Source organism: Enhydra lutris, unplaced genomic scaffold, assembly GCF_002288905.1.
Source record: "Enhydra lutris kenyoni isolate GAN:26980312 unplaced genomic scaffold, ASM228890v2 scaffoldscaffold4, whole genome shotgun sequence".
NCBI lineage: Eukaryota > Metazoa > Chordata > Mammalia > Carnivora > Mustelidae > Enhydra > Enhydra lutris.
The window spans coordinates 19111862-19137897 of NW_019154088.1; the positions used below are offsets into that span (position 1 = coordinate 19111862).

A 26036-nucleotide genomic window follows, 5' to 3' on the forward strand; every position below is an offset into this window, starting at 1 on the left:
GTTGAAGGCGTGTGGGGTAGGCTGTGGTTACTCTCCCCAGTGAATAGGCAGCCTTCCAAGGAAAGTTGCTCCAGTTCGGTGGCACGAGTAGAGTTTTGTGCTTAAGCCTTACTACCACTAGGCACACATCGTCTTACACAGACATACATTCACTATCCAGCCATTTGTTCATTCACTCGTTCAATAGGGAATTATTGAATGGCAATTTCAAGCCGAAGACTGTGCCTGGTGTTGGGGGAGACAAGGTCAAACACTATGTGGCCCCTAACCTCAGGAGCTGTATACTTTGTTATTGTTGGTGGTGCCCTTCCTCATGGACATGGTCAGGCAGTAGTAACTATAATGAACATTAGGATAAAGAGAAGCTCAGCAGGCTCTGTGGGACTCCAACTGCTCACACTGCAAGCGGCTTGCCTAGTTCATTTCTGTACCTCCAATGCCCATCACTATGCCTGACACACAGTTCATTAACTTTTAGTGAATTAAATGAAGAACTTACTGAGCCTGATTCCCAGCTCTTTCTGTGGCTTCTATCCATTGCTTTAAGCCTGGCATCCTAAGCCTTACCTAAGGATACATGGCGTTCTTCAAGTAGATCACAGTATGTTTGAGTTGGGAGAAACTGGACAGATTTGTCTGTATCACCTCCATTCCCTCCCAGACATCACGTCCCTGTAGTTGAGGTCCTTCATGAACCACCTGGAACTTCATGCTTTCCTAAGTCCTCCTGATCCCGGATACTCTCCTAAGAATATGCAAAGTTTGTCAACGTCCCAATAAAAACTCGGGAATCCAGACCTTGATACAGAACTGTGACAGCTTCAGCTGGCTGATGGCAGGGGTCCACCTCCTCCTTTGAAATAACGGGCTGTGGAAACAGAAATCTTGGCTTCTGATTGGGGTCTTCCAACACCACTAGGGTCTCCCGTGGGGTCTGGGGCTGCAGGGAGGCAGAGCCATTTGGGGAAAGGTGAGAAATGGGGTGGAGAGGTCCTCTGAGGAGGTTGAGCCATGACTCTGCATTTGAAGGATAGTGATCCTTGAGGTATAGGCATGTGAGCTGACAGGAAAAGGAAGGGGTAACTAGGAGGCTTGAGGCAACTGTCCCCTCAAGCAAGGCAGGCTAAGTAAGGTCCAGAAAGAGCCTAGCCAGGGTCCCAACTCTTCAGCCAGAAAGCACCTCAGAATCAATTCAGAGTGGTCTTGGGACATGCACAAAGCCCTTCAGTTGAGTAGTAGCAGAATGGGGTTAGAATCAGGTCTCCTGATTTCCACCCTGGAGTTTTTTTTTCTCCTCACCCTGCTGTCTCCTAGATATGGATCTCATGTCAGAGTTCTTGGCCTGTCACATCCTAGAAATCTCCTTCACAGAGGACTCCTTCTCAGGCAGAGCAAGGCTTTTCTCATTCTGATGGGTGGCCTTTTTAACCCTCCAATGCCAACTGTCTCCTTGTCTCTCTCCATCCCCTTCCTGGGAAAGATCTCATGGGGTCTTCAGTGGCCACATGATGGGCAGCCTGGGTCCCTGCCCAGCAGCAAACCTAGGGACAGTGGGCATATATCTTGGCATCTAGGCATGCTGACCCTTTTCTCCAGAGAGGTCAGCGTGTGGGGAGAAGGGAGTGGAATTCAGTGACTTCTAGCGCCTTAAGAATTCCTGCTCTCCCCCTCAGTCTGACCCTCACTCTGCGGGCCTGGGCCACAACAATGCCCACAAGCAGGGCAGTGAGAAAGGGAGGGAGACCTGGGTTTGCCCGTTTTCTTGGCCAGGCACCAGGAGCAAGAGCCCGGCCCACCTCTTCCCCGCGCCGGCCATCTCCACTTGCTCCTATCCCCCTCTCCCCCGCCTGTCCCTCCGGGCTGCTCAGGCGCCACCACTACTGTCCCCAACCCGCCCCGCCAGCCCGGGCAAAAAGCGTGACTCACAGCGCTGCCACCAGCCCACGGCTTGCCCGCGGCGTATAAAGGCTGCCCGGTGGGAGGCGGCGAGCCCTGCCCGGCCCGAGGTGCGCAGAGCATGGCCAGGGGCGCGGAGCGAGGCCGCGGGGGCTCCGGCTGGGGGCTGCGGGGCGCGCTGGCGGCGGTGGCGCTTCTGTCAGCGCTCAATGCTGCGGGCACCGTGTTCGCGCTGTGTCAGTGGCGCGGGCTGAGCGCAGCCGTGCGGGCGCTGGAGGCTCAGCGCGGCCGGGAGCAGCGCGAGGACAGTGCGGTGCGCTCCTTCCTGGCTGAGTTGAGTCGCGCGCGGCGAAGGGCGCCCGCGCCACCCCCGGACCCCGCCAGCGCCGCGCGCAACAAGCGCAGCCACAACGGGGAGCCCGCGCCACACATCCGCGCCGAGAGCCACGACATGCTGATGATGATGACCTACTCCATGGTGCCGGTAGGCGGGGGCTCGGCTCCGCGTGGCGCCTCCGCCAGGGTGGGCGGTGGGCAGTGTGGGGAGAGAGGCCCCGACGCCCTGAGCTCGCTCCCCTGGCTAGACGGCGACGTGCTGCGAGAGAGGGCCCTGGGTGTGAGCCCGGCTGGGGAGGTCACCCCGGCAGGCAACTTAGCCCTTCCGTTTTCTCCTCTGTTAAATGGGGGAGGGCGTGAAGGGCTGTCTTCCACCTCTGACATCTTTGGGTCTGCAGGTAAACAAGGGGTGCAGGCAGTGTTTAAGAGAGACTGCTTTCCTTCCTAACTCTGGATTAAAGTTTTCACCATCTGAGGTGAAGGGAGCCACAGCGGCCCTGGGCTTTGCCTGTGAGACTCGCTGGAGCCCCCCTGAGAGCACAGGGAAGACATTTCTGGGAGCACAGACATCTTCAATAAAAGGGTTCTTTACCTGGCTTCAGCTAGTGGTCTGGCTTTTCACCTGGCCTCGGACCAGCCTCATGAGATTGGTTGAAGGGAAAACAACCAGCCCTAATTTTACCAGTCACCTGGAACCTTGGTGCTGAGAAAGTTGCTCTTGGGTCTAAAGCGGTTCCAAATGGGAGAGATCAAAATGGAGAAATTTTCTTAAAATCCTCTGTGATAGCTGAGATTCTCATGTGGGCTCCAGCAGGTCTATAGAACTCCAGAAATTACCAGTGTGCATTTAGGGGCCGTGCATCTGGGTAGAGTCCATGGCTTTTCATTAGATTTTCATTAGATTTGCACTCCCCCTAAAAGGTTTAAGAAACTCTGCTCTTAATGTCTTTAAAGCAAAACCTCAAAAATCTTTTTTTTTTCCAGTTTGAAGTTTCTTTGCTTTTGCTGATTTTTTTTTTTAAAGATTTTATTTATTTATTTGACAGAGAGATCACAAGCAGGCAGAGAGAGAGGAGGAAGCAGGCTCCCCTAGAGAGCAGAGAGCCCGATGCAGGGCTCGATCCCAGGACTCTGAGATCATGACCTGAGCCGAAGGCAGGGGCTTAACCCACTGAGCCACCCAGGCGCCCCGCTTTTGCTGATTTTTAACTCAATAATTATCTAACGATTACATTTAGATCACATGGCCTTTCCCAATTCTGTTTCATTATCCATTACGACTGCACTGGTCTTATTTCATTTTACAACTACAAAGATTTCAGTTCTGGCACCCCAAGTCAAGTGTGAGCCATACTTGGGAATCCTAGGGATTTGAAGATAAACTCATTTAAAGCTTCTGCATCAGAAAAGCTTTTAAGTATCTCATATGAGTTGAAATGCTTTTACAACTACATGATGGAAGTACTAGATACTGCAAATACATCTTTTGAGAGAGATCAAATTTTCCATTAGTGGCTTCATTTTTTTTTTCTCATCCATGTTATAATTTTTTTAAAAAAAATTAAATTAGACGTCTGATATATATATTTTTTTATTTGACAGAGAGAGACACAGCGAGAGAGGGAACACAAGCAAGGGGGAACAGGAGAGGGAAAAACAGGCTCCCCACCAAGCAGGGAGCCCGATGCAGGGCTTGATCCCAGGACCCCCGGATCATGACCTGAGGTGAAGGCAGACGCTTAACGACTGAGCCACCCAGGTGCCCCCAAGCAAAAAAAAATTTAAAAGACCTCTGTAAAGTGAAGAAATCTCCTTTCAGGGCATTAACTCTTTCTCTTGACTCTCTACCATGCATTTTGAGGATTTTTTGAAACCCTTCAAGAAGGATGCATCTGAGCATCAACATTTTATATTTTTAATCCTGCTTTTAAGGTAGAAGCTTGTGTATTAAAGCTTATTCAGTCACTAACCCAAGAGAACAAAGATCCATTTCTGTCTCAATCTGAGAGCTAGATTTAACTATCACCACCTGCTCTGTTAGAGGTCGGAGAGCAGAAACATCACATTTGTTGGGCTGAGAGGCATTCATAGGTTATCACCAGCTCATCCCCCATTGTAATGGGTATGCTTTGAGGGAATTTCCATGCTGGTTGGGAGAGAGTAGCTGTCTTCTTGCCGGTTGTTCTCAAGTTCTCAAGCAGTAGGGGAGGGGGTCACCTGGAAACACACTGAAACACAGATTCCACGGTCCCACCCTCGAACTTATAAAATGATCATCTCCAGAATTGTCTTCCTTAGTAAGTATGCGATTCCCCATTCTCCTACCTTCCCAGCCCCTCGGTGAGTTAGATACAGGTGATTCCAGGTGCCACTCTGAGAAAGCTCTAGATCACTACTTCTCTACTGTAATAAGCAGGTGAATACCTTGACAATCTTGTTCAAATGCAGATTCTGACTCAGAAGATCTAATTTCCAGCTTGAGATTCTGCATTTCTCATACGCTCCCACTGACACCAATGTTGCTGTTTTGAGGACCTCACTTTGAACAGCATGGTTCAAGAGTGATGGTTGCACACTGAAATCACATAGGGAGCTTTCAAAATGACTGATACCTAGATCCCACTACCAGAAATTCTGAGTTAACTGTTAGAGGTGCAGTCTGGCATGCCTGGACATTGACAAGCCTTCCTGCTGACAGTGAACAACATTGAGCATCTTGCTCCCACCACGTCTCTTTGAGGCCTCTGTCTGCTTCAAGCAGAGGTACCCATTTTATTGCTGAAAGCCTTTTACTTTATTCTAGCATCATTCACCTTGGCACATTTTTCTCATTTTTACTCCCTGTTTTTTTCCTCAAAATACAGAATTATTCACATGAGGAAACAATGTTTTAAAGGGTACTTTCAGGCCTGCCTAGGTGGCTAATTCAGCTAAGCATCTGCCTTTGGCACAGCTCATGATCCCAGGGTCCTGGGATCAAGTCCTGCTTCTCCCTCTTCTTCTCCCTCTGCCACTGCTTGTGTGCACTCACTGTGTAGCTTTGTGTATTATGTTGACTTCGGAACCATGTGATTATGTTACTCTAATTGTGAGTGAAAAGGCCATAATCACAAAATTACATGGGTGCTGCCCCTGGACTGGGGGGTAATAAGGCATGGTGGAGACTCTGCCAGCCTAAAGTTTGCGCTCTTTCTAAAGGAGAGGGGGGGCGGGCTCTCCCTGGTTGTTCCTGTATAAAAGCAAGAGCTCAGTGTGTCTGATCTTTTGATTTTTTTTGAAGTGAAAAAATCTGACTTTTTATGTGAAATCTCTTGGCTTTGAAATATTGACCAAAAAATTCCAAAGAATTGTTTTTAACTGGCTGAGCGTGTTGGCCAAACAACACTCACATTGTTAGGGGCCATGTTAGGACTACCAAGCTTAGTTCCCAGCAGTCTCATCTTATAATCATGCATGGTTTTGAACAGAAATGGCCTTACTTAGCTCCACCACGTCCCCCTCCCCCACGGAGTTCTCACCCTGGTTCTGCAAGGGTACTAGTAACTGTGCCATTGTTATTGTTGGTTGAGTGGAGCTAGGTTTCTTTGTGTGTTTAGTTTGGTCCGGGTTTTGTTTAGTTTTTTGGCTGTTTCTAAAAATCAACCCCATCTTCAGTGGATGGAGATTTCCCAGCACTGTGGCTTTTTCAAAAGCCTGTGGTCCAGTTCTGAGGATAGTTCTCAAGGAAGAAATGCCAGCTGTCTTGAGCTGTCTAACGCAGTATTGTAACAAACAGAGCTTTTCATGATGAATGTAATGAATGTAATGAATTACATGGATCTATACATTATCTTGTCTATGGGGTGGAAATCATGTTACCTATAGCCACAGGTCCTGCTTGCAGAGATGCTAGCTCCCTGAAAGGCCTAAATTGGCTGTGTCAGGGTTTACCTCCCTTTCCTACCTCTTGGAGTCAGTCACCTCCAGATGGTGTAAAAGCTGAGGATTCAGACCAGGGGACAGTAGACTGTGCCCTATAGCCAAGTCAGGCCTGCCACCTGCAAGCCCACAAAGTAAGAATGATTTTTTTACACCTTTAAAGGGTTAAAAAACCAAAAGAAGAAGAATATTTTGTGACATACAAACATTATTTATGTGAAATTCAAATTTCAGTCATCATAAATAAGGTTTTGTTGGAATACAGCTATGCCCGTTTGTTCACATATCGTCTGTGACTACTTTCACACAACAACAGCAGAACTGAGTAGCTGCAGCAGAAACCATATGGCCCACAAAGCCTAAAATATTTTCTTTTTGGCCCTTTATAGAAAAAGCTTGCCAACTCCTCGTTAGACTGTCATCCATCAGAGTGGGGATGACACTGGGGGTTGTTCCTTTGGAGAACCTAAGCAATGAAATCAGGGTTGTTCTAGGATTGGGTTAACCCTGGGGTTTTTTTAATTTAGTTTTTTTGTGTTTTGTTTTGTTTTTTTAGCTTAGGGTAAAATTTAGTGATTCATAGTTGCATATAACACTATAACACCAAGGCTCATGAGATACATCACATGCCCTCCTTAATGCCCATCACCTATTTAGCCCAACCTCCCACCCACCTTCCCTCCAGCAACCCCCAGTTTGTTTCCTAGAGTTAAGAGTCTCTTACAGTGTGCCTCCCTTTCTGTTTTTATCTTATTTTATTTTCCTGTCCCTTCCCCTAATGTTTATCTATTTGTTTCTTAAATCCCACATGAGAATGAAATCATACAGTATTTGCCTTTCTCTGATTGACTTACTTTGCTTAGCATAATACCCCCTAGTTCCACCAACGTCATTGAAAATGCTTTGCAACTTTTGATGGTTACATAATTTTTGATGGTTACATAATATTCCAGTGTGTGTGTGTGTGTGTGTGTGAGAGAGAGAGAGAGAGAGAGAGAGAGAGAGAGATCTTCTTTTTGCATTCAACTGTTGATGGACATCTGGGCTCTATCCATAATTTGGCTATTGTAGACATTGCTGCTATAAACACTGGGGTGCAGGTACCCCTTTGGATCACTACATTAGTATCTTTAGGGTAAATACCCAGAAGTGCAATTGCTGGGTCTTAGAGTAGCTCTATTTTCAAGTTTTTGAGGAACCTCCATGCTGTTTTCCAGAGTGACTGTATTAGCTTGCATTCCTACCAACAGTGTAAGAGGGTTCCCCTTTCTCCCCATGCTTGCCAACATCTGTTTCCTGACCTGTTAATTTTAGCCATTCTGACAGGGTTTTAAGACCTCCCCCAAGGAGACAGAATCTAGAATTGAGCTGACCCAAAGAGCAGTCCTACCCTGGAAGAGGGCTGCCAGGCCAAGCTGGCCCTCAGGCCTTTCGCTCCTTCTAGGCCAGCTCCCCAAGTCAAAAACAGTCATGTTAGGACAGCATTTAACCAACACTAACTCCATATCTAAGCCTTGCTTCAAACTCCATTGTTCTCTTTAATTCCAATTGAAGGGGGAGGTTTGTACCCCATTAGGTCCTATGGAACAGTCCCTGATGAGAGATCAGAGGCCTGATACAGAAGAACAAGAAAAGACAGGGCAGCCAAAGGCACAAACCCACATGCAGTGCCTGGGAGGTATGTCTCCATGGCTTTTGTCATAGCAGCAGGTGCATGTGGGCACTTGGGATGTCACACCTGACACTGTGGTTGGTTTACATGTCAGAAGCCATTTCTGAGTGTCAATTAAGGGTGGGGAGAACTTGAAGCTATGTGCCTGCTAAGATTTTGTCTGCTGTTGGTACTGTGAACACACCCATAAAATTAACTCATGATGACACGTTGAGGAAGTCAGGCAAGAGCTAGCTCCTTACTAGCTTCAGACACTTTATCAAAACACATTTTGCATACATGGAAATAAATCACTCAATGTAGATGTACAGTTGTCATGATTCTCTAGGGACATGTGTAAACACAAGTGGGCCGAGACTGAGCACCTGGACCCACGAGAACAGAGCAGTTGTGTTGACCACGTGAATGGCATTCCTGCCTTTCCTTCAACCTCTATGCCAGGGACAGAAAGAATTTTTTGCCTTTGGAACTCAAAGCCACATGCCCCCCTGGAAAGGCACTACTCCCCAGGCCAGCCCGCCTGTTAGTGGCACTGCCCCCAGAGCACGGGCTGAGAGATCTTCGGGCAGAGGGCCCTTTCTGGGTGAGTTCCAGAATGACTTCTCAGATCATGAGGCTTCCAATGTCAGGAGGTTTTTTATCATCCCCAATGCCCTTGTCCCAGGATCTGTTCTACCGCTGGCCCAGGCTCACCAACAACACAGTACTCCTGCCACCTTCAGCCATTGCGTGGCAGCCCTAATTTGAGCAACCTGGGATTCCTTCCTCACTCTCAGATTCTCAGCCAAATTCTCCCTCCCTGATGCTTCCCTGAATATGTTGTGGTGGTGAGCAGAGCAAACTAGGTAGTCAGATAGATTCATATCCTAGGCCCACAGCCTTATAGCTGGGCAACATTGGATGAGTCTTAACTGCTCCAAACTTCAGTTTCCTCACGTGCAAGCTTGAGATAATAACGTGTACCTCATACTGTCCGTAGGGGGGTTAAGGGAAAGGAGGTAGGTCAAGAACAGCACCTGGTGTAGTCAGGTTCCAGGAGCTCTTCGTTGTTGCGTTATGAAGATTTTTCACTCTTACTTTCGTGTTAGCCCTTCTTGCCCCATTATCTCAGCATCTTCTTTCTGGATTTATTGTTTATCACCAGTTCCCTCAGAATGCCAAGTTTTCTGCTCACATGTGCTTCTGTCAGCTACTGCTTCAGGATCATATTTGGCTTCTTGATAGCAGACTGACATCACACCAGCCTAAATCACCTTGTCATGAAAGCAAAATGGAGTTAACCTTGATGGGATGACAGGTCTTCTCAAACTGGTCAGGATTTCCCAGGCCCCCATCCCTTCTACACGGCCACTGATGACAAGCTTTGACACCCACTACGGTAAAGTCATCTTGACCCCCTTTCTGAGTGGCTCAGCTGTTGTCATCTCCTACTGCTTACTGTCAGTGGCAGTCCTAAAAAATGTTTTGGTTTCTTTCATTTGGAAAACTGACAAAATGTGAGCTGAAGGTAGAGCAAAAACAACTTCTAAGAAAGAAAAACAATTTACTTCTTGGGGTCTCATGTTCTCCAGGATTGGATTACTTATGTGGAAACTGTCAGAACAGGCTTCAGATCTGACACAACACATTTATCTGAGAAAAAAAAAAAAAAAAAGCTTTTTTTTTTTTCCTCTGCATTCCTCAAACTCCTGCCCTCTCCCCCCGCCTCCCCCATCGCTCCCATAGAAGAAATCCTTGGTCAAATCTCGTTGACATTTAAGCGTAATTTACATGCATTTTATCTACAGACTAAAGGTCATGTTGTGTGAAATAAACTGAAGTTTTCGGTTGTGATTCTGCTACAAAGAGAGCATTTTTCAGCCCATCAGTTGCTTTTATGTAGCTCTTTGGGTTTTAACAGCTCTGTATTTTAAGTAGATATAATTTACTTCTAGTTTAACTAAAGTTCAACCACAATTTTCTTTACTGAAAGGTAGAGTTAAAACAACAAGACCAACTGAAGATCATTCAAAATGCAATTTGTGGAGTTTGTTCTGAATGCAGTAGGTAGAGTAACCTTTCATCTGCCATTCAGAAAGTTTCCTGTGTTCACCAAAGTGCTGGGAACTTTGGAGACCCTGCCTGGCCTATATGTAAAGATGTGAAGTACTTGGGGAAAAATTGTGGCTAACTATGCCTGAGCTAAAATGATGAACTGACAACTGCAAAATAATCCCCTGGTTTTTCATTAACTTGATGGATGACTGACTGTTGGAGTCTGGATTCATTTTCACTCAAAGGTGAAAAATGCCTTCTCCCTCTAGGTAGCACTTGAGGACCTTGGAAACAATCTCGCTGAAAAGGGAGACCTTTAGGGAAAAATCCTTCATAGTGAGCTGTGTGGTAAGCATCAGGGCAGTCAAGAAGAGAGAAAATCATTCTCACCAAAGTGATGAAGGAAGATTTCATGGAGGAGACAGAACTTCAAGTGGACAATATGGGGTTGGTAAGATTTGGGCAGGCAAGGAAGGTGAATCATTCCAAGGATGGAGAAGAACTTACGCCAAGGTCGAGGGACTGGAATGACAATGGTCACAGGCTGGAAGAGCAAGGGACCAAGAAGATCTTCCCGCACTGGAGAGTTTGGGCTACGGGGAGGGGAATTCCTTCAATTTACATTTTTGAGAAGTTGAGAATGAATCTGATAGACAATTGGGAGCATTGTAGATCTTTCGATGGGAAGGAGTCATGAAGAAAGTGGTTTTGTAGGATTGGTCTTGTTTGTAGTGCAGGACAGGCGGGGGAGAGACCAGAGGCAAGAAGAAAGGTGGGAAGTTATTGCCTCGGTCCGGGCAAAAAAAGAATTGATGTCTGGCTAAGGTGGTGGCATCAGAAATGGAGAAGAAGATCTATATCCTACAAATACCAAGACAGAAAAATGAAATTAAACTGGTAACTAATTGGATATAAGAAAGAGAAAGGAAGTATCTGGTCCAGATCCATCCAACACTGAGAAGAGTGAAGACATCACAAGCAGAATTGAGGAAACACTGAAGCAGGTTAATTCAGAAGTGAGAATGCCAGGGGGCATCTGGGTGGCTCATTCAGTTAAGCTTCCGACTCTTGATTTCTGCTCGGGTCATGGTCTCGGGGTTCTGAGATCAAGCCCTCTGTTGGACTCCATGTTGGGCCTGGGGCCTGTTTAAGATTTTCTCTCTGTCTCTCTCTTGTCCCCTCCCCACCCTCTAAAAAATAACTTAAAAAATTTTTAAGTGAGGATGCTGAATTTGTTTTGAGATTAAATATGAGATGAAAAGAGAGGGAGAAAAAGGGTGGGAAGAGAGGTAAACTAAGAAAAGAAAGCATTCAGGGAAAGGAGAACATCCGGCTTCCAAGAACTCTGTGTTTGCTCTAAGAGAAAGGGCTTTACAAGCCTAAAAAGGAAAATGCAGACCCAAAGCCTTTACAGTGAGTGCTAGAATCATACTATGTGTTTCCTCCTGGCTCCCTTTTAGGTGTTTGACCTTTGACAGGTCAAGCTCTCTGTGTCTCAGTTTTCTCATCCTTAAGAAGGCAATGACAGCAGTGTCTACCATAAGGATTTAATTCAGTAACTCATATAAAGTCTTTGGCGTGGTGTCCACAACTCAGTATGTGTTAGCTTATTATTACTGATATTTTAGTATATCTCAAATGCTTCCTTTCTGAGCTTCAGGGAATTCTGAAACCTTGTAATAAAAATAATGCTGATTGAATCAACGCAATTTGCCAAAGAAAGGGCAGATCCTAGGATGACTCTAAAGTTTGGAATCTCAGGAATCTTTGGAATACATATATATGTATTCCAATACATATATACATATATACATATATATATGTGTGTGTGTTCCAATACATATATACATATATATGTATTCCAATACATATATACATACACACACACACACACACACACACACACACACTATATATATATATATATTTTTTTTTTTAGGGAATTTAATTATATTAAATATAATTTGCAAATATCTTTATTCATGTCCAACGTGAACTCATGCATTTATTCTTTCACTGACCAAAATTTTTTGAACCCTATAGGAACAACATATTTGTCAAACCAATGATCCCATTGTGTTCCAAGGCTAATAGAATCAATAATTATTTTGTGGGTGAGCATCTCGTCCCTAAGGACCTCCTCTAAATGTTTTCTGGAATAACCACTTATAGCTATTCCCTGATACAAAGAGGAAGGAAGAGGGGGCTGAGCAAGGAGTAGATTGATAAAACATCTTCACAAATGTTTTTGCTATGTACAAAGAATGCCACAGGACAGAGTTTGGGGATAATGGTTTAATTCTTTGTCCATTTCCCCATCACTGACAAGTTACTTTTATAGTTTATAAATACTTTTCTGACTAAAGTTAAGGATAAGAATGCTTAGATAAAAATCAGAAATTATCTGAAGATGCCTGTTGAAGAGAACAATGTGAGCACAAAGTGTTGTTATTAATGGTTGGTGAAAGATTATCCCAGCAACACTCCTACTTCAGAGAGCTCCATTAGAGGCCAGGAGGGGACAAGTGATTCTCAGTCACTTCAAAACACTTATCTTTTCCTTCCCTAATTCCTTCTGCACTTATATATCTGTACCACACAAACTAAAACTCTGTGCACAGTTTCGGTCTCCAATTTGTCACCTTCAGTCACCTTGTCTCTTTAAATACATCTCACCATTCTTTGCTATGCTTCTAGTGAGGTAGTTGACAAATACCTCTTCACTGATGAATTCATCTACAACTCAACAAGTACACATCTAAAGAAGGTATCTGTCAGTTTCTGAATCTGGTTTCTTGCCCTGCTGAGAGTTTTGAAGGTGGGCCCTGGGGCATTTTTAAAATTCCTTCCTCAGAATTCATGCTACTCACCAAATAGGAGATGGTGTCAGGTATCGGTAAGACTTAGAGATCTACTCTACCTGTCAGAGATTTGTTCATTCAATATGTGGTTATTGAGCACCTACTATGTCCCAGGCACTGTTGTGGTTGTGTGTGAAATAGTCTGAAGAAAGCCTACAAATCCCCGTCCCTTGGACTTTATGTTCTGGAAGGGAAGGGCAGGCAAAAACCAAAGTACATAATTATCTACAGTATTAGAAGGTGATGAATGCTATGGAAAATGATAAAGCAGGGGTGACGATTAGAGAGGAGGAAGATGAAGATGGAATTATAAGTCATGTGGGTGGGGAAGGCCCCACTGAGAAGGTGGCATATGAGCAAAAACTTGAAGGAGGAGGAAGTGAGCCATGTGGATATCTGAGGAAGGGCCATTCAGACAGAGGGAATAGCAAGTGCAAAGGCCCTGAGGAAGGAAAATGGAGCAGAGAGAGTGGGAGGGAGAACTGGGTCAGAAAGGAGGTCAGAGAGAAAACTGAAGGGACTGGAGAACAGTTCACATGTTGCTTTGTGGGCTGTTGTAAGGACACTGACCTGAAGGGGGAGTCTTTGGAAGATTTTAGGCAGAGGAATGGAAGAAGTGACCTAACTTTTCAAGAAAATCACTATGATTAGACTAGACTCTGTGTGGGGTCGGGGTGGGCAGTGGAAGCAGGGAGGCTTTCTATGTAGCTGTTGTGATAATCCAGGTGAAAGAAGAGAGTGACTTAGATCAAGGTGCTGGCAGCAGATACGGTAAGGAGTAGATACGGTAAGGAGTGGACAGTGTCTACATATGTCTGATGGTCAAACTGATAGAATTTTCTGACAGCCTGAATATAGGCGTGGGGGTAAAAACATGTTAAATGACCTCAAGGTTAGTGGCCATTAACTGAGACAGCAGAACTACAGATGTTTGTGGGGAATATCAGGAGTTCAGTGTGGGGCATGTTAACACTAAGATTTCCTTTAGAGGTCCACGTGAAGAAGTCGAAGAGGGAGCTGCATACAAGTCTGGGAAAGGGCCCCAGTAGGAAGTGTCCCCAGGTTATAGTAGAAATGCTGAATATGAGGATATTCATTACCTGGACCCTGGGAGGCTCTAACCAAGAATCTTCCCACTCCATATTAAACTCAGACTGTTAAAAAAAAAAAAAAAGTCTTTGATAAACAACGAAATTAAACCAATTAACTGTATTGTGAGGCTTTTGTGCCCAGAGATTTTCTCTTACCCTTATAAGCACAGGGCCTGGCTTATCAAGTGTTTGTCCATGAGTACTTCTAAGTCAGTTAGAAATATCTTAGAAGTTTAGCAGAAGCCTTTAAGCAAGTAAGTAATTTGTAAGTTAATATAACAAATGCTAAGTGCCCATTCTGGGCAGTGAGGGTGCACACTGTGGGTGATGAAGAATAAGAGAAGAACGCCCAACATACTTATTGGCTAGTAGGAAGGAAGCACTTTTGACACAGAGCAAAGTATAATAGGACCCTCAGAGAAGTAAGACTAAAATCCAGTGGGCGGTCAGGGAAGGTTTCAAGAAGGAGGCAGCATTTGAGCTAAGCCTGGAAGGGTGGGGAGGACTTCCCAAGGCAAGTGCTGGGCAGAAGCAAGAAGGCATTTCAACAGCAGGTGGTCCCTTTTAGCTTCAGCATGGTACTGGTCAATACAAAAATGTCTGAAGTCTTTGCCTTCATTGTTGAAAATTATTTTGATTTTCCCTTCAATACTTTAAAGATGTTCTGGGGCGCCTGGGTGGCTTAGTTGGTTAAGTGTCTGCCTTCAGTTCAGTTCATGATCCCAGGGTCCTGGAATGGAGTCCCGCAAACCTGCTTCTCCCTCTGTCTCTGCCTGCTGCTCCCCCTGCTTGGGGAAAAAAAAAAATGTTACCCCACTATTTTCTCACTTGCTTTGTTTCCAACAAGAAGACTTGTTATCCTTGTCTTTGTTCCTATGTATGGATTGTGTCTTTTTTCCTCTGGCTACCCCTAAGATTTTCCTTTTAATACATGTTTAAGCAGTTTTATTATGATATGCCTTAGTGTCATTTTCTTCATGGTTCCTGTGCTTGGGTTTTGTTGAACTTGAAGGAGATAATAGATTTATAGTTTTCTTGAAATCTTGGAAAGTTTTCTGCTATTATTTTTTCAAATATTGTTCTACCCTCCTCCCCACCCTGCCAGTCATGGACTCTGATTACACATGCATTGGGCTACTTGGAGTTGTCCCACAGTACATTGATGATCTGTTTACTTTTTAATTCTTTTTTTCTGTGTGTTCCATTTTGGCTAGCTGATATTACTTTGTCTTCACATTCACCAAACTTTATTCTGCAATGCCTAATCTTGATTTTAGTCTCATTCAGTGCACTTTTCACCCAGACATTGTAATTTCCATTGCTATAAGTTTGAGTTAGTGTTTTTTATATTTTTTATGTTTCTACTTAACATGTTCAGTCTTGTCTTTAGCTTCTTGAACGTTTGGAATACAGTTAAAATAACTGTTTGGTTGTCTTTGTTTCATAATTCATTTATATCATTTCTGGGTGAGTTTCAGTTGATTGATTTTTTTTCCTCCCTCATTAAGGGTTGGTTCTGTTTACCTGCTTCTTTGCAGATCTGGTAATTTGTTATTGGTTGCTAGATGTTGTGAGTTTTACCTTGTTTTGGGTGCTTATAGTTCAATTAGGCACTTAGCTCTACACCCAGCACGGAGCCCAACATGGAGCTCAGTCTCATCCCTGAGATCAAGAGTTGGACATTTAGCCAACTGAGCCACCCAGAGGCCCCAATTAGGCACCCTTTAATTATACCAAGGGGAAGAAAACACATGGCCTTGGGTAATTTCCACATGGTTGACAGGTCACTGAGGCTTTGAGAGGTTAAGTTGCTCAAGATCACAGAGCCAGCGAGTAAAAGAACAGGAATTCAGATCAGATGGAGCTGGATCTGATTCCAAAGCCTGTGTTCTTTGTACCACACCTTGTGGCCTTGGGTATTTCCTGTCTTTTCATTTTGTTTCTAGAGTTTCTTTTGAAGGTCATTGAAAATTTTTCATTTCACATACTCACATCTATAAAGCCTCTCATTTATAGGCTCTACTTTTGCTTTTATGCTTAGAATGTTGTTCCCCATCTCAAGATCGTAAGATCAGATCATCCCCTCTGTTTTCTCATAGTTACATATAATTTCATTTAGAAGCTATTCCATTAGATTCACATGTGTTTGAACTATACACAAATAAAAACGAATGTTCTTTTCCCTTTAAGAAGCAATTGGCCAGAATTAGTCAATAGATTGCTGGATGTGAAAATAGGCAATTCACTACAAGATAACTTCTTAAAGTATGGGCAAAGATTTGAGCTTAATAACTTGATTTAAGTTACCTTTTTTTGTTTGTTTATTTGTTTAAATGATAGGTGCTGTGGAGAGAACTGTCTCAGGATAGACACAATGTCACATTGTCTCTGTGTTTGCATCTGTCTCCCATTTGGTAGAAGAAAGAACGTGTTCTGAGCCTTCTCTGGGAGTGGCCCAGGTTTCTGGTTCTGGAGCTGGGTCAGCCCATTGGTTCGAGGAGTGCTGTTTGCTGCCAATGACTCTCCCCCAGCCTCTCAACAGAAGGAAAAGCAAAAGGTCTGGCCATTCCCGAGCAGCAGCTACTTGAACAGCAGACAGGATGAGATTGAGAACCTGGGGCGTGTTGGTGCCTGAGGGGTGCCTGGTAGAAGAAGGGAAAAGCTTAAGAAGGGGGTCATAATGACCAATGGCAATTTCTGCTCATTGGTTTAGGGAGCTTATTGATTTGTCTGGCTGCTTTTATAAATCTTACTCCATTTTACATTTTAAAGCTAGCAACTAGACTTTAGTCTAATTTTTTTTAATGACACGAATTAATGATTTTTTGAAAAGTAGAACCACCTCATTTATGTGCAAATCATGAAATATCTTTATATAACATCAACACAAACATAAAAAGTTGTCTTTATGAGGGCATCATTACTCCCCCCAGCTCCTCCCTGGGTAAGTATTGTCATGAGTCCTATTTTGTCAAGGGTCCGGGTCGCTTCTACAAGGTCCTGAGCAATCAACAAGAAATATCAAATATCTGCCACCACTGTTTGACCTGAGGTCAGAGCCCAGAGACATCCTCGAAGCACACCCAGGGAAGGAAATGCTCCTTCAGGAACTTAAACTGCACATTTTCAGATGTTCCCAGTGTTAATAAATGTCCCCAGGCCCTGATCCCAGCTCAAAGCCATTTTGCCAGAGACGTCAGTGAGGATGTTTGCTGGAACCACCTCTTCCAACTGGGATTGTTGATGAGTCCTGAGCCCAACCCAAGCGGCTTCAGCTTCTGTGGGTTTGCGCACAAGAGGGCTGGCCAAGACTTGTGGGTGGACTCTAAACCAGCACTCCTTGATTATTTGTTGAGCATGTTGTTAGAGTCTGGGCAGTGGCTAAGACAGGGTGAGAAGGAGGGTGGCAGGAGGCTGTACAGTCTCCAGCAATTCAGTTCAGTTCTGCAGACCCTACTCTGCAAAAGAAATGTCTCAGGGAGAAGACATCCAACCCCTGCTTGGAGGGCAGACTAGCCTCCACCCCCATCCTAATCCATTTAGTAAAGCAAGAGTAGCTGGTAAATAGCATGTTCTCCCCATGGCATTGGATTTTCACTGATGTTTGAGACTCCCTTACATGTCAGCACCCCAGTCTCTGCCTAGCTGACCCAGGCCCTAATCAACTGGATGCAGGGCTCATGCAGTTGCCTCTACTCAAGAGAGCATGAAAGGTTTAGGTTATTTCCCTACATACCAGGGGAATAGCAATTGTTTCTGGTTTTACAGTGATGTTAATGAGGGCAGGAAGTGGACAGCCATGTCTCAGGAACCCTACTAGGATAATCCTGGCAGCTCCAAGCTCCTGTTTTCTAGGCTTTAGTGGCATGTCTGCCAAAATAAAGTTCTCTTAAACAAGCAGGCATGAAGATGCTAGATGTTCACTTCTCATAAACAATGTTAGTGCTGGTCAGAAAGAAATAATATCATTGGTTGAGGAGTACATTCTCCTTCCAGTTAAGTGAGTAACCAATTATGAAGGACTTATTGAGCATCTACTTTGTGCCCAATGCCATTCCAATGCTGGGAACCAGGACTAATGAGTCAGTAGGGCATAAAGAAAAAGGATTGAACAGTCCCTACCAATGAGCCCATCTTGTTGAGAAGCCAGAGCAACACATGGGAAGTGTGCCAACAACCATCCATATCTTGATGTTGCTGGGCTCAAAAGGGGCATGGTTGGTGGGAACAAAGGTCTTTGGGGAAGGCTGGGCGGGGTTTAGTTGGACTTTCAGGATTCTAGTCTGGATAAACTGACAGGAGAACTTAGGCCTGAGGCCATTGGTGTGGGATGGCCAGGGCTTGCTTATTTGAGCTGACAGATGTCTAGACCTTTTGCTGATCTTCCTGTGGGTCTGCAGGAACAAGTTCATACCCAAGAATTTCAGCCCCATACAAGGCAAACTCCACCTTCCCGTTGGGCCACCATGTCTTGGCCCCAGTGTGAATTCTTGTCTTTCATGGGGGTGAGTCCACGGTGGCTGACCTCAGCTTCAGGCCCCACAAAGGATTTCGCCAACACCTGTGGTCCAACCCTCCAGCAGCTGGGCCCCCACACTCAGAACCCCATCTCCACAGTCAATGGCAGGCTGATTATCAGCTCCGGGGAGCTGTTTCTAAAGGATCATTTATATGTGCATAATAGCAGCAATTTGCATAATTACAGGGAGTCATAAAGAGTATTCAGTTGTCCAAGGAAAATGGAATTTAAGTTACGGCATAGGTCAGATCTGAAAGGTAACTTGGAATCTGAACAGTGTTCTGGCTAGCAAACCAGAGACTGTAATTGGGGAACAAAGAAGCAGCCACTGCAGCATACTTTGTTTAAGCAGGGCTCAAACCAGAGCAAGCTGGGGTGGATGGGCAGGTTTGCTCTCTTACTTTTTCATGAACCATTTCTGAGAGTAAAAGGTGAAGGAAAGTAGTTCAAGAGGGGAACCAGCCAACCACCCTCAGTTTTGTGTTCAGATGAACAGTGTTAACTCACTGCAGTTAGCAATGCTCCTTCTGATGAGAAACACTTTTCACTAAACCTTTCGCTTTTGCACAGAAAAGATTTCTTAAGATTGATGCATTTTCAAATAGTAAAAAATCTAATATCCTATTCATATTCAAACCAAACTAAAGCAAAAATATGGGGAAAAGCCTTTGGCAAAGGCTCAGCAGTATGAAAAGTTACCTGTGGAAGAAAATAGTACTCAGCTCTGGAAGCTAGCTGAGTGAACCTGGACCAGCTACTCCACTTACTCTCTCTGGTCCTCAGCTTTCTCTTCCATCCTCCCATGACTCTAGGTCTCTGGGTGTCCCTCCCCACCTCCTCTCTCCTCCATCTTCTGGTTGGAGCAGAATTTGAAGTCATGTCTAGTCCAAAGCTCTCATTTCACAGATAAATAAGGCCAACCTCACCCCAGTTCACCCAGAGTAGCTCAATTTTTTTGTTGTTTGTTTTCTATTTTGGGTTTTGGCAATTTATATGGGAAAAAGAAAAATCTTATGACTAATGAACACTTTGAAAATCACTGGGCTAGACAATTGTTCTTGTCCATTCTATGTTCATTTGCCTAGAAGCAACAGAGGTCTGAGTTATTCCAAGTGTTGGGAATAATTGTGAATGTTGTACCCGAGTTTTCACATCTGAGAGACCACCAAGGAGCCAACACCGATGCAATCACACGAGGGTTTATTCAACAAGCTTAAGCTTGGGCCCAAGTATACCCGACACAGCAGAGTAGGGACTTGGACCCCGAGCTTAGTTAAGGCAGGGGTATTTATGGGTTCCTGTTACTAAAGCAGGGTGGGGATTCCTGTTACTAAAGCAGGGTGGGGGTTTCTGGAACCAAAGCAGGGTGGGGGTCTCTGGAACCAAAGCAGGGTGGGGGTTCTTGTTACTAAAGCAGGGTGGGGGTCCTTAGAACTAAAGTAAAGTAGGGGAAAGTTCAGCCCTTGGGCACAGGGGTCTGAGATGGCTGCCGGAGCTAAGATGGCTGTACTTATGCTAAGGCTAAATCTGAGGTGGGTTGGCCTTAATTTTTCTCGGCCTCGACAGTGAAGGTATGATGTTTGGGTTCCCAGGGAAACCTGGGCCATTAGACCCATCTTTTGAGTTCACATAATGTGTGCATGCTCTCTCTCTCCCACTAAATTACTAAAAACCTAGGGGCACCTGGGTGGCTCAGTGGGTTGAGCCGCTGCCTTCGGCTCAGGTCATGATCCCAGGTCCTGGGTTCAAGCCCCACATTGGGCTTTCTGCTCAGTGGGGAGCCTGCTTCCTCCTCTCTCTCTGCCTGCCTCTCTGCCTACTTGTGATTTCTCTCTGTCAAAATAAATAAATAAAATCTTTAAAAAATAAATAAATAAATTACTAAAAACCTAACAAAGTAAAAATCAGTCATTATCCCAACATATCTTTTAAAACTGTACTCACGAAGAAATTAAAATCTCCTTTTCATTCCCCTGGTCTCAGCCGCCAGGGGAAAAAAGAATCTCAATAATTGGTTCATGATGCTCCCAGCTTTTCTCTGCGCTTATCTACGCATGTCTAGATATCCTTTTTTAACCAGAAAAGTTGTATTCTGTGTTGTGGCTTTGACTGTACCTTGTTAAGACTATGCTAAGGCTGTATTTCCAGCTGAGGACATATCATTTTACCTCATTCTTTTTCATCTGTTTATCAGCTGCCTTATTGACGAACATTTAGGTTGTTTGGGTGCTCTTGCCATCACAATGTTGCCATGAGCATTCTTGTCCGGGATATCCTTATGCTGAAAGGAAAACTGCAGGCCCCAAATGGCATTGCTTAGATCAAGTCACCAAACCTAGACTTAGTACCTAAACTAGCAGCAGTTTCAACAACCCCCCCGACCCCCAACCTCCAAGGAATGTAACCTTTAGCTAGTCAACATGGAATTTCCTGGCCAATACTAGGAAATTTTTGACAGACCCCTGCTTCTCCCCTTAAGAGGGCAACCTTGCCTAAACAATGCATTCCTTGCTAATAAATTCCTGTCTTTTTTTAATGCTCTTTCTCTGCCTTTAAAACCCTTTCTTCTATTTAGCTCAGCAGAGTTCCCTTCTACTTGCTAGATGGGGTGCTCCCAATTCATGAATCATTTTAATAAAGCCAATTAAATCTTCATTCTACCAGAGCCTACAGAGGAACACTGACAGAAGCCAGTGAGAGGTTAAAATTCTTACCAGAATCAGTTCTTCTGAATCTCTGTCTGTAGTACCCCATCAGGAGAGGAAAATAAAATACCATGTTGTGCCTTTCTTTTCAAATCCCAAACCATTGTTTGTTAATCCTTTTTTGCCCAAGGATGTTCACTGTCTTCTAGCTTGTCTTGTTTTGCCTAAATGGGTTTGGCTTTCTGCCTGACTGGGACAAGCAGATTGTTGGTTCTTTCTTTGGGCTGTGTTTGGGAGTGGCTCTGGATTTTGGGAAGGTAATACCTTTGCACCCTCTTTGAGGACCTGTCTTACTCCCAAGGGATTATGCAATACCGCCAGAAGAATTTAAAAATTAGAAGTATGTGGGATGCCTGGGTGGCTCAGTTGGTTAAGCGCCTGCCTTTGGCTCGGGTCATGATCCCAGGGTCCTGGGATTGAGCCCACATTGCATCGGGCTCCTTGCTGGGCGGGGAGCCTGCTTCTCCCTGTCCCACTCCCCCTCTGGTGTTCCCTCCCTCCCTCTCTATCAAAAAATAAAATTAAAAAAAAATTAGAAGTATGTATCCAAAAGGAAAGAAACAAATTGAGAATAATGTAGCTGTACAGGTGGACCAATCTATGATGCCATTTCAGTTATAAGCCAATTCTTGGAGGAATTGAGAGCAATGATCCTAATGTTACAGATTTTTCACAAAACCTAAATTAGCTCTAGAGGCAAGTCAAAGTTCATCTATTCCTTTACCAATCCCCAAACTTTCCTTGTTTATCTCAAAAGACTTGTAAATTATTGACCTCAGGAAACCCAAGTCCTTTTTAGAAGAACTTGTATTCTTTCTCTTGTTGGGTCCCCCCAAAATTGGGTACCCCAATAATGGGTCCGTGATTAAAGGAGCGAGACTGATACAAAGCGAAGGTCAAGCAAAGCTTTATTTCGCGCCAAGCATCAGGAATCAGACCCACCGTCAAACAGACCGGTCGCGGCCGCCCCTACAGAGAGGACGACCCCTCCCTGCTTTCCAGACTAACTTTTATAGAGCAAAGGCCATGTGGTTGGGCCTGGCCACACACAGGTGGCCAATGAGATTGTAACCCACACAGGAAACTCCACAATGATGCTAGGCGACCAACTGAATTACAATTTACCCTAGTAGACATTTGATTTAGCCTATCACACCTTGGTTAGGATTGGCGCCAAAAGGCTCCCAAAGGGGGGGGGCCATACTCCTTGGTAGCTAGGAGACAGTATGTGCCCCCACTGATTGAATACCTCCTCCTGGCCTGACCCACCCTTGTACTTGGACTTTGTTATGTGGGACTGGTTTCCTGGACTTGCTTTTAAATAAGTTCCCCTGTGGGGGGCGGGGGGAAGTCAATTTAAGTTTTACAACAAAATGGCAGTTCAACCAGGGTGGGGCAGCGCTCTGGCTGAATAGGCCCTTACACTCTGTCCCTTGATGTATACATTTTATCATGTCTTTGAAATATAAACACAGATCACAATCACAATAGACTGAAGGGCAAAAATAAAAGGGAATGAGGCATTTTTAATTGTTTGTTTTTCTTTTGGATCAGATTAGTTTAAATTCTTATACCTCCTCCCTTCTAAACCCCTCACCCCAATACTAGACACCATCCCCAAATGATTCTGTATTTGATGCTGTAGAAAGTAACTCTCAAAATGATTTAACATATTAAGAAAAAAAAAGAAAGTAACTCCCACTGTTATTGTTCCAATGTCCACCTACATAGTAAATGGTAGTTTAAATGTCTGAATGGCCCTCTAGATTCTGAGCTCTAAATGTACAGAAGTGTGCTCAGTTTTCTCACCTGTAAATTGGGACAATATTTTTCTTTTATTATAAATTAAGTGTAACTACATGTGAAGCCCCTAAAATCAACTTTTGCAATGTCAGTTTTTATATCTTCCCATCAGAACAAGATACAAGAGAAAACTGTGTTAGTCATAATTCTGCAGAATACAGGAAAATATTTAAATCTGAGAATTTCACATGCGTAGTAATGTTGGAAATATTAACCTAAGATTATCTCCCAATGTATTTCCTTATTGATCCCAGGATATTGAGTTGTTCCAGGAAAGGGAGGACACAATATCTTTTAAACAGATAATTTGTTATTGTGGCTATGATGGCTAGAACATAGGTGAGGTTCAGTGGGGTGAGGTCCAGAGCTGATGACCAAGAAAGAATTCTTGAGACATTTTTGGTGCAAAATGGTGGTTTATTAAAGCATGGGGACAGGACCCGTGGGCAGGAAGAGCTGCTGCCCTGGGTTGTGAGGGATGGCAGGTTATGTACCATGTGGTTGGGGGAAGGTAAGGGAAAAGGAGGTTTCAATAGAACTTTCATGTGCTAAAGAGGACCTAAGATACCTGAGGTCTTGCTGGTGTCAATTTTGTTTTTCCCTTTTAGCAAGCCATTGACATTAAGATAGTTGGGACATTCTTAAAGAATGTCACATTTGTCCCACCCAGGAGTGGGGGTGAGGGGGAGATTGCGAGGTTTCAGCCTTTTGCTTTGTCCTCAGCCAGCCTTTTGCTCCGTCATCAGTTAGACCCATGTAACATAAAATTCACCCTTTTAACCCTTTTAAAAGTGTACAGTTTTGGGGCGCCTGGGTGGCTCAGTGAGTTAAAGCCTCTGCCTTCAGCTCAGGTCATGGTCTCGGAGTCCTGGGATCGAACCCCGCATCGGGCTCTCTGCTCAGCAGGGAGCCTGCTTCCTCCTCTCTCTCTCTCTCTGCCTGCCTCTCTGACGACTTGTGATCTGTCTGTCAAATAAATAAATTTTAAAAAATCTTTTTAAAAAAAGTGTACAGTTTTGTGGTACTATTTACATTTGTAGTGCTGTACAACTATCAACACTCTCTAGTTCCAGAAATTTTGCATCGCCCCAAAAAGAAACCCTGTCCCCCTTGAGCAGGCACTGCCCCTTCTTTGCCCACCCCCCCACCAGGTCTTGGCAGTCTATTAATCTTCTCTTTCTATCGGTTACACATACTTAATCTCATCCCAGAAAATTGATTTAAAATGCAGTGCTCTTTGAAATTTTCAAGACACAAGCTTTTTTTTTTTTTTTTAAAGATTTTATTTATTTATTTGACAGACAGAGATCACAGGTAGGCAGAGAGGCAGGCAGAGAGAGGAAGTGAAGCAGGCTCCCTGCTGAGCAGAGAGCCCGGTGTGGGGCTCGATCCCAGGACCCTGGGATCATGACCTGAGCCGAAGGCAGAGGCTTTAACCCACTGAGCCACCCAGGCGCCCCAAGACACAAGCTTTTTTGTTTTTTTTTTTTTTAAGATTTTATTTATTTATTTGACAGAGAGAGATCACAGTAGACAGAGGCAGGCAGAGAGAGAGAGAGGGAAGCAGGCTCCCTGCTGAGCAGAGAGCCCGATGTGGGACTCGATCCCAGGACCCTGAGATCATGACCTGAGCCGAAGGCAGTGGCTTAACCCACTGAGCCACCCAGGCGCCCAAGACACAAGCTTTTAAGAGAGAAAAGTTTTTAGGAGGTCTTCAACTTAGCTTCCAAAGATAGGAGCCACTTTGATATTCTGCTGATACATTTTTTCCTTTCTTTCTTTCTTTCTTTTTTTTTCAAGAAAGGGAGAGGTGGGGAGGGGCACAGGGAGAGAGACTCTTAAGAGGCTCCATGCCCAGCACAGAGCCCAACACAGGGCTCAATCTCAACAACCCTGAGATCATGACCTAAGCCCAAATCAAGAATCAGACGCTTAACCGACTGAGCCGCCCAGGCACCCTACAGCAAATACACGTTTTATTCCAAGAAGGACAGCTGCAAAAAGAATACAACCCACCTTTTCTTCTAGTCAGAGGTCAACCTGAAGGCCTGGAGAAGACTGGGGGAATTTAAGCTGTCAGTGAGAACCACAAGACACCCAGAGAGAGAAAACAGCTCTCACTGGACCCGGCTAGTAGGTTGATATCAGGTCCTTAACTAACTTTACCTGATAGATAGCAAAACTCCAGTGATGGTTTTTAAGCAACAGAACAGCATGTCTAGAAATCTGCTCAGGGAAACCAAATCCCATACAGAAGAATTCACAGCCACCACATTTGCCTAAAATCAGAAGAGGTTGACTTTGGTTATATTTCATAGCACTGGGGATGTTTGCTTCAGCTCAATGCCATTGAATTCCATGCTTTAGCTCTAATTAGCTGTGGGGTCTTGGGCCAGTCAGTCAGCATTCTAGGGAAGATAATCTTTCTCTGTAACTTGGGATCAATAAAACCCACCTCTTACATTGCCTGAGGATAAAACAAGAGCATATTGAGGACCAGCCTAGCACAGTGTTACTGGTTGGAGTGACTAACATTTAGAACCACAGTTCTCAACCAAGGGTGACTTTTGCCCCCATGCCCCTAGCCCCTTGGGACATTGGGCAATGTCTGACATTTTTGGTTGTCACAACCCTGGGCTTAGGCGAAAAAAAAAACCTTTAAAATATAAACTATTAAAAGGACTCTTGTGCCCAAACTCTAGCACAACCTCTTTAAGTCTTTAAGGGCAAACATGAGTCTTAAAAATCTTCTCCACAAATATTAGTAAGACTTTTGCCATCCTGGTGTCCTTGTAACATGGCAACAACCTGTTCCTAAATCATAGAAATTAAGGTGGGTAAGCAATGGCTGTAAATGAAGTGAACGCTTAGGACTTTGGGAAACCCAGATCCCTTGGTGCCTCTCAGCTCTCTGAAACCCCCCCCTTTTTTTTTTGTTTTGTTTTGTTTTGTTTTTGCATTCCTTCACCCACCACAGTATATTGAAGATGACTCAAATTATGAGTAGATATTGGTAGGGAGACTTATATAAAGTTGCAAAAACAGTCTACCAGCTACATCTGACTTGTCAGGTCCATAATCCTGAAAAGGCTGTTTTTATTCCCAGAACCCTCAGACCTCCCACTGGACCTTTTTAGCACCTGCATCTGGAACCTCATTTAGCTGCCATTTCATGTCGGTTAGCCATATATTTTTGCTACT

The 26036-nt window shown here is 44.4% G+C and overlaps 1 protein-coding gene across 1 annotated transcript in view; it reads left to right on the plus strand.

The window, feature by feature from the left end:
- Nucleotides 1-2017: 2017 nt before the first annotated feature.
- LOC111140609 (gliomedin) overlaps nucleotides 2018-26036 on the plus strand; it is a 57704-nt gene continuing 33685 nt past the window's right edge. Inside the window, exon 1 of the mRNA XM_022492807.1 lies at nucleotides 2018-2380. Coding sequence (XP_022348515.1) covers nucleotides 2018-2380 — 363 coding nt within the window. The remainder of the gene's footprint in view (nucleotides 2381-26036) is intronic.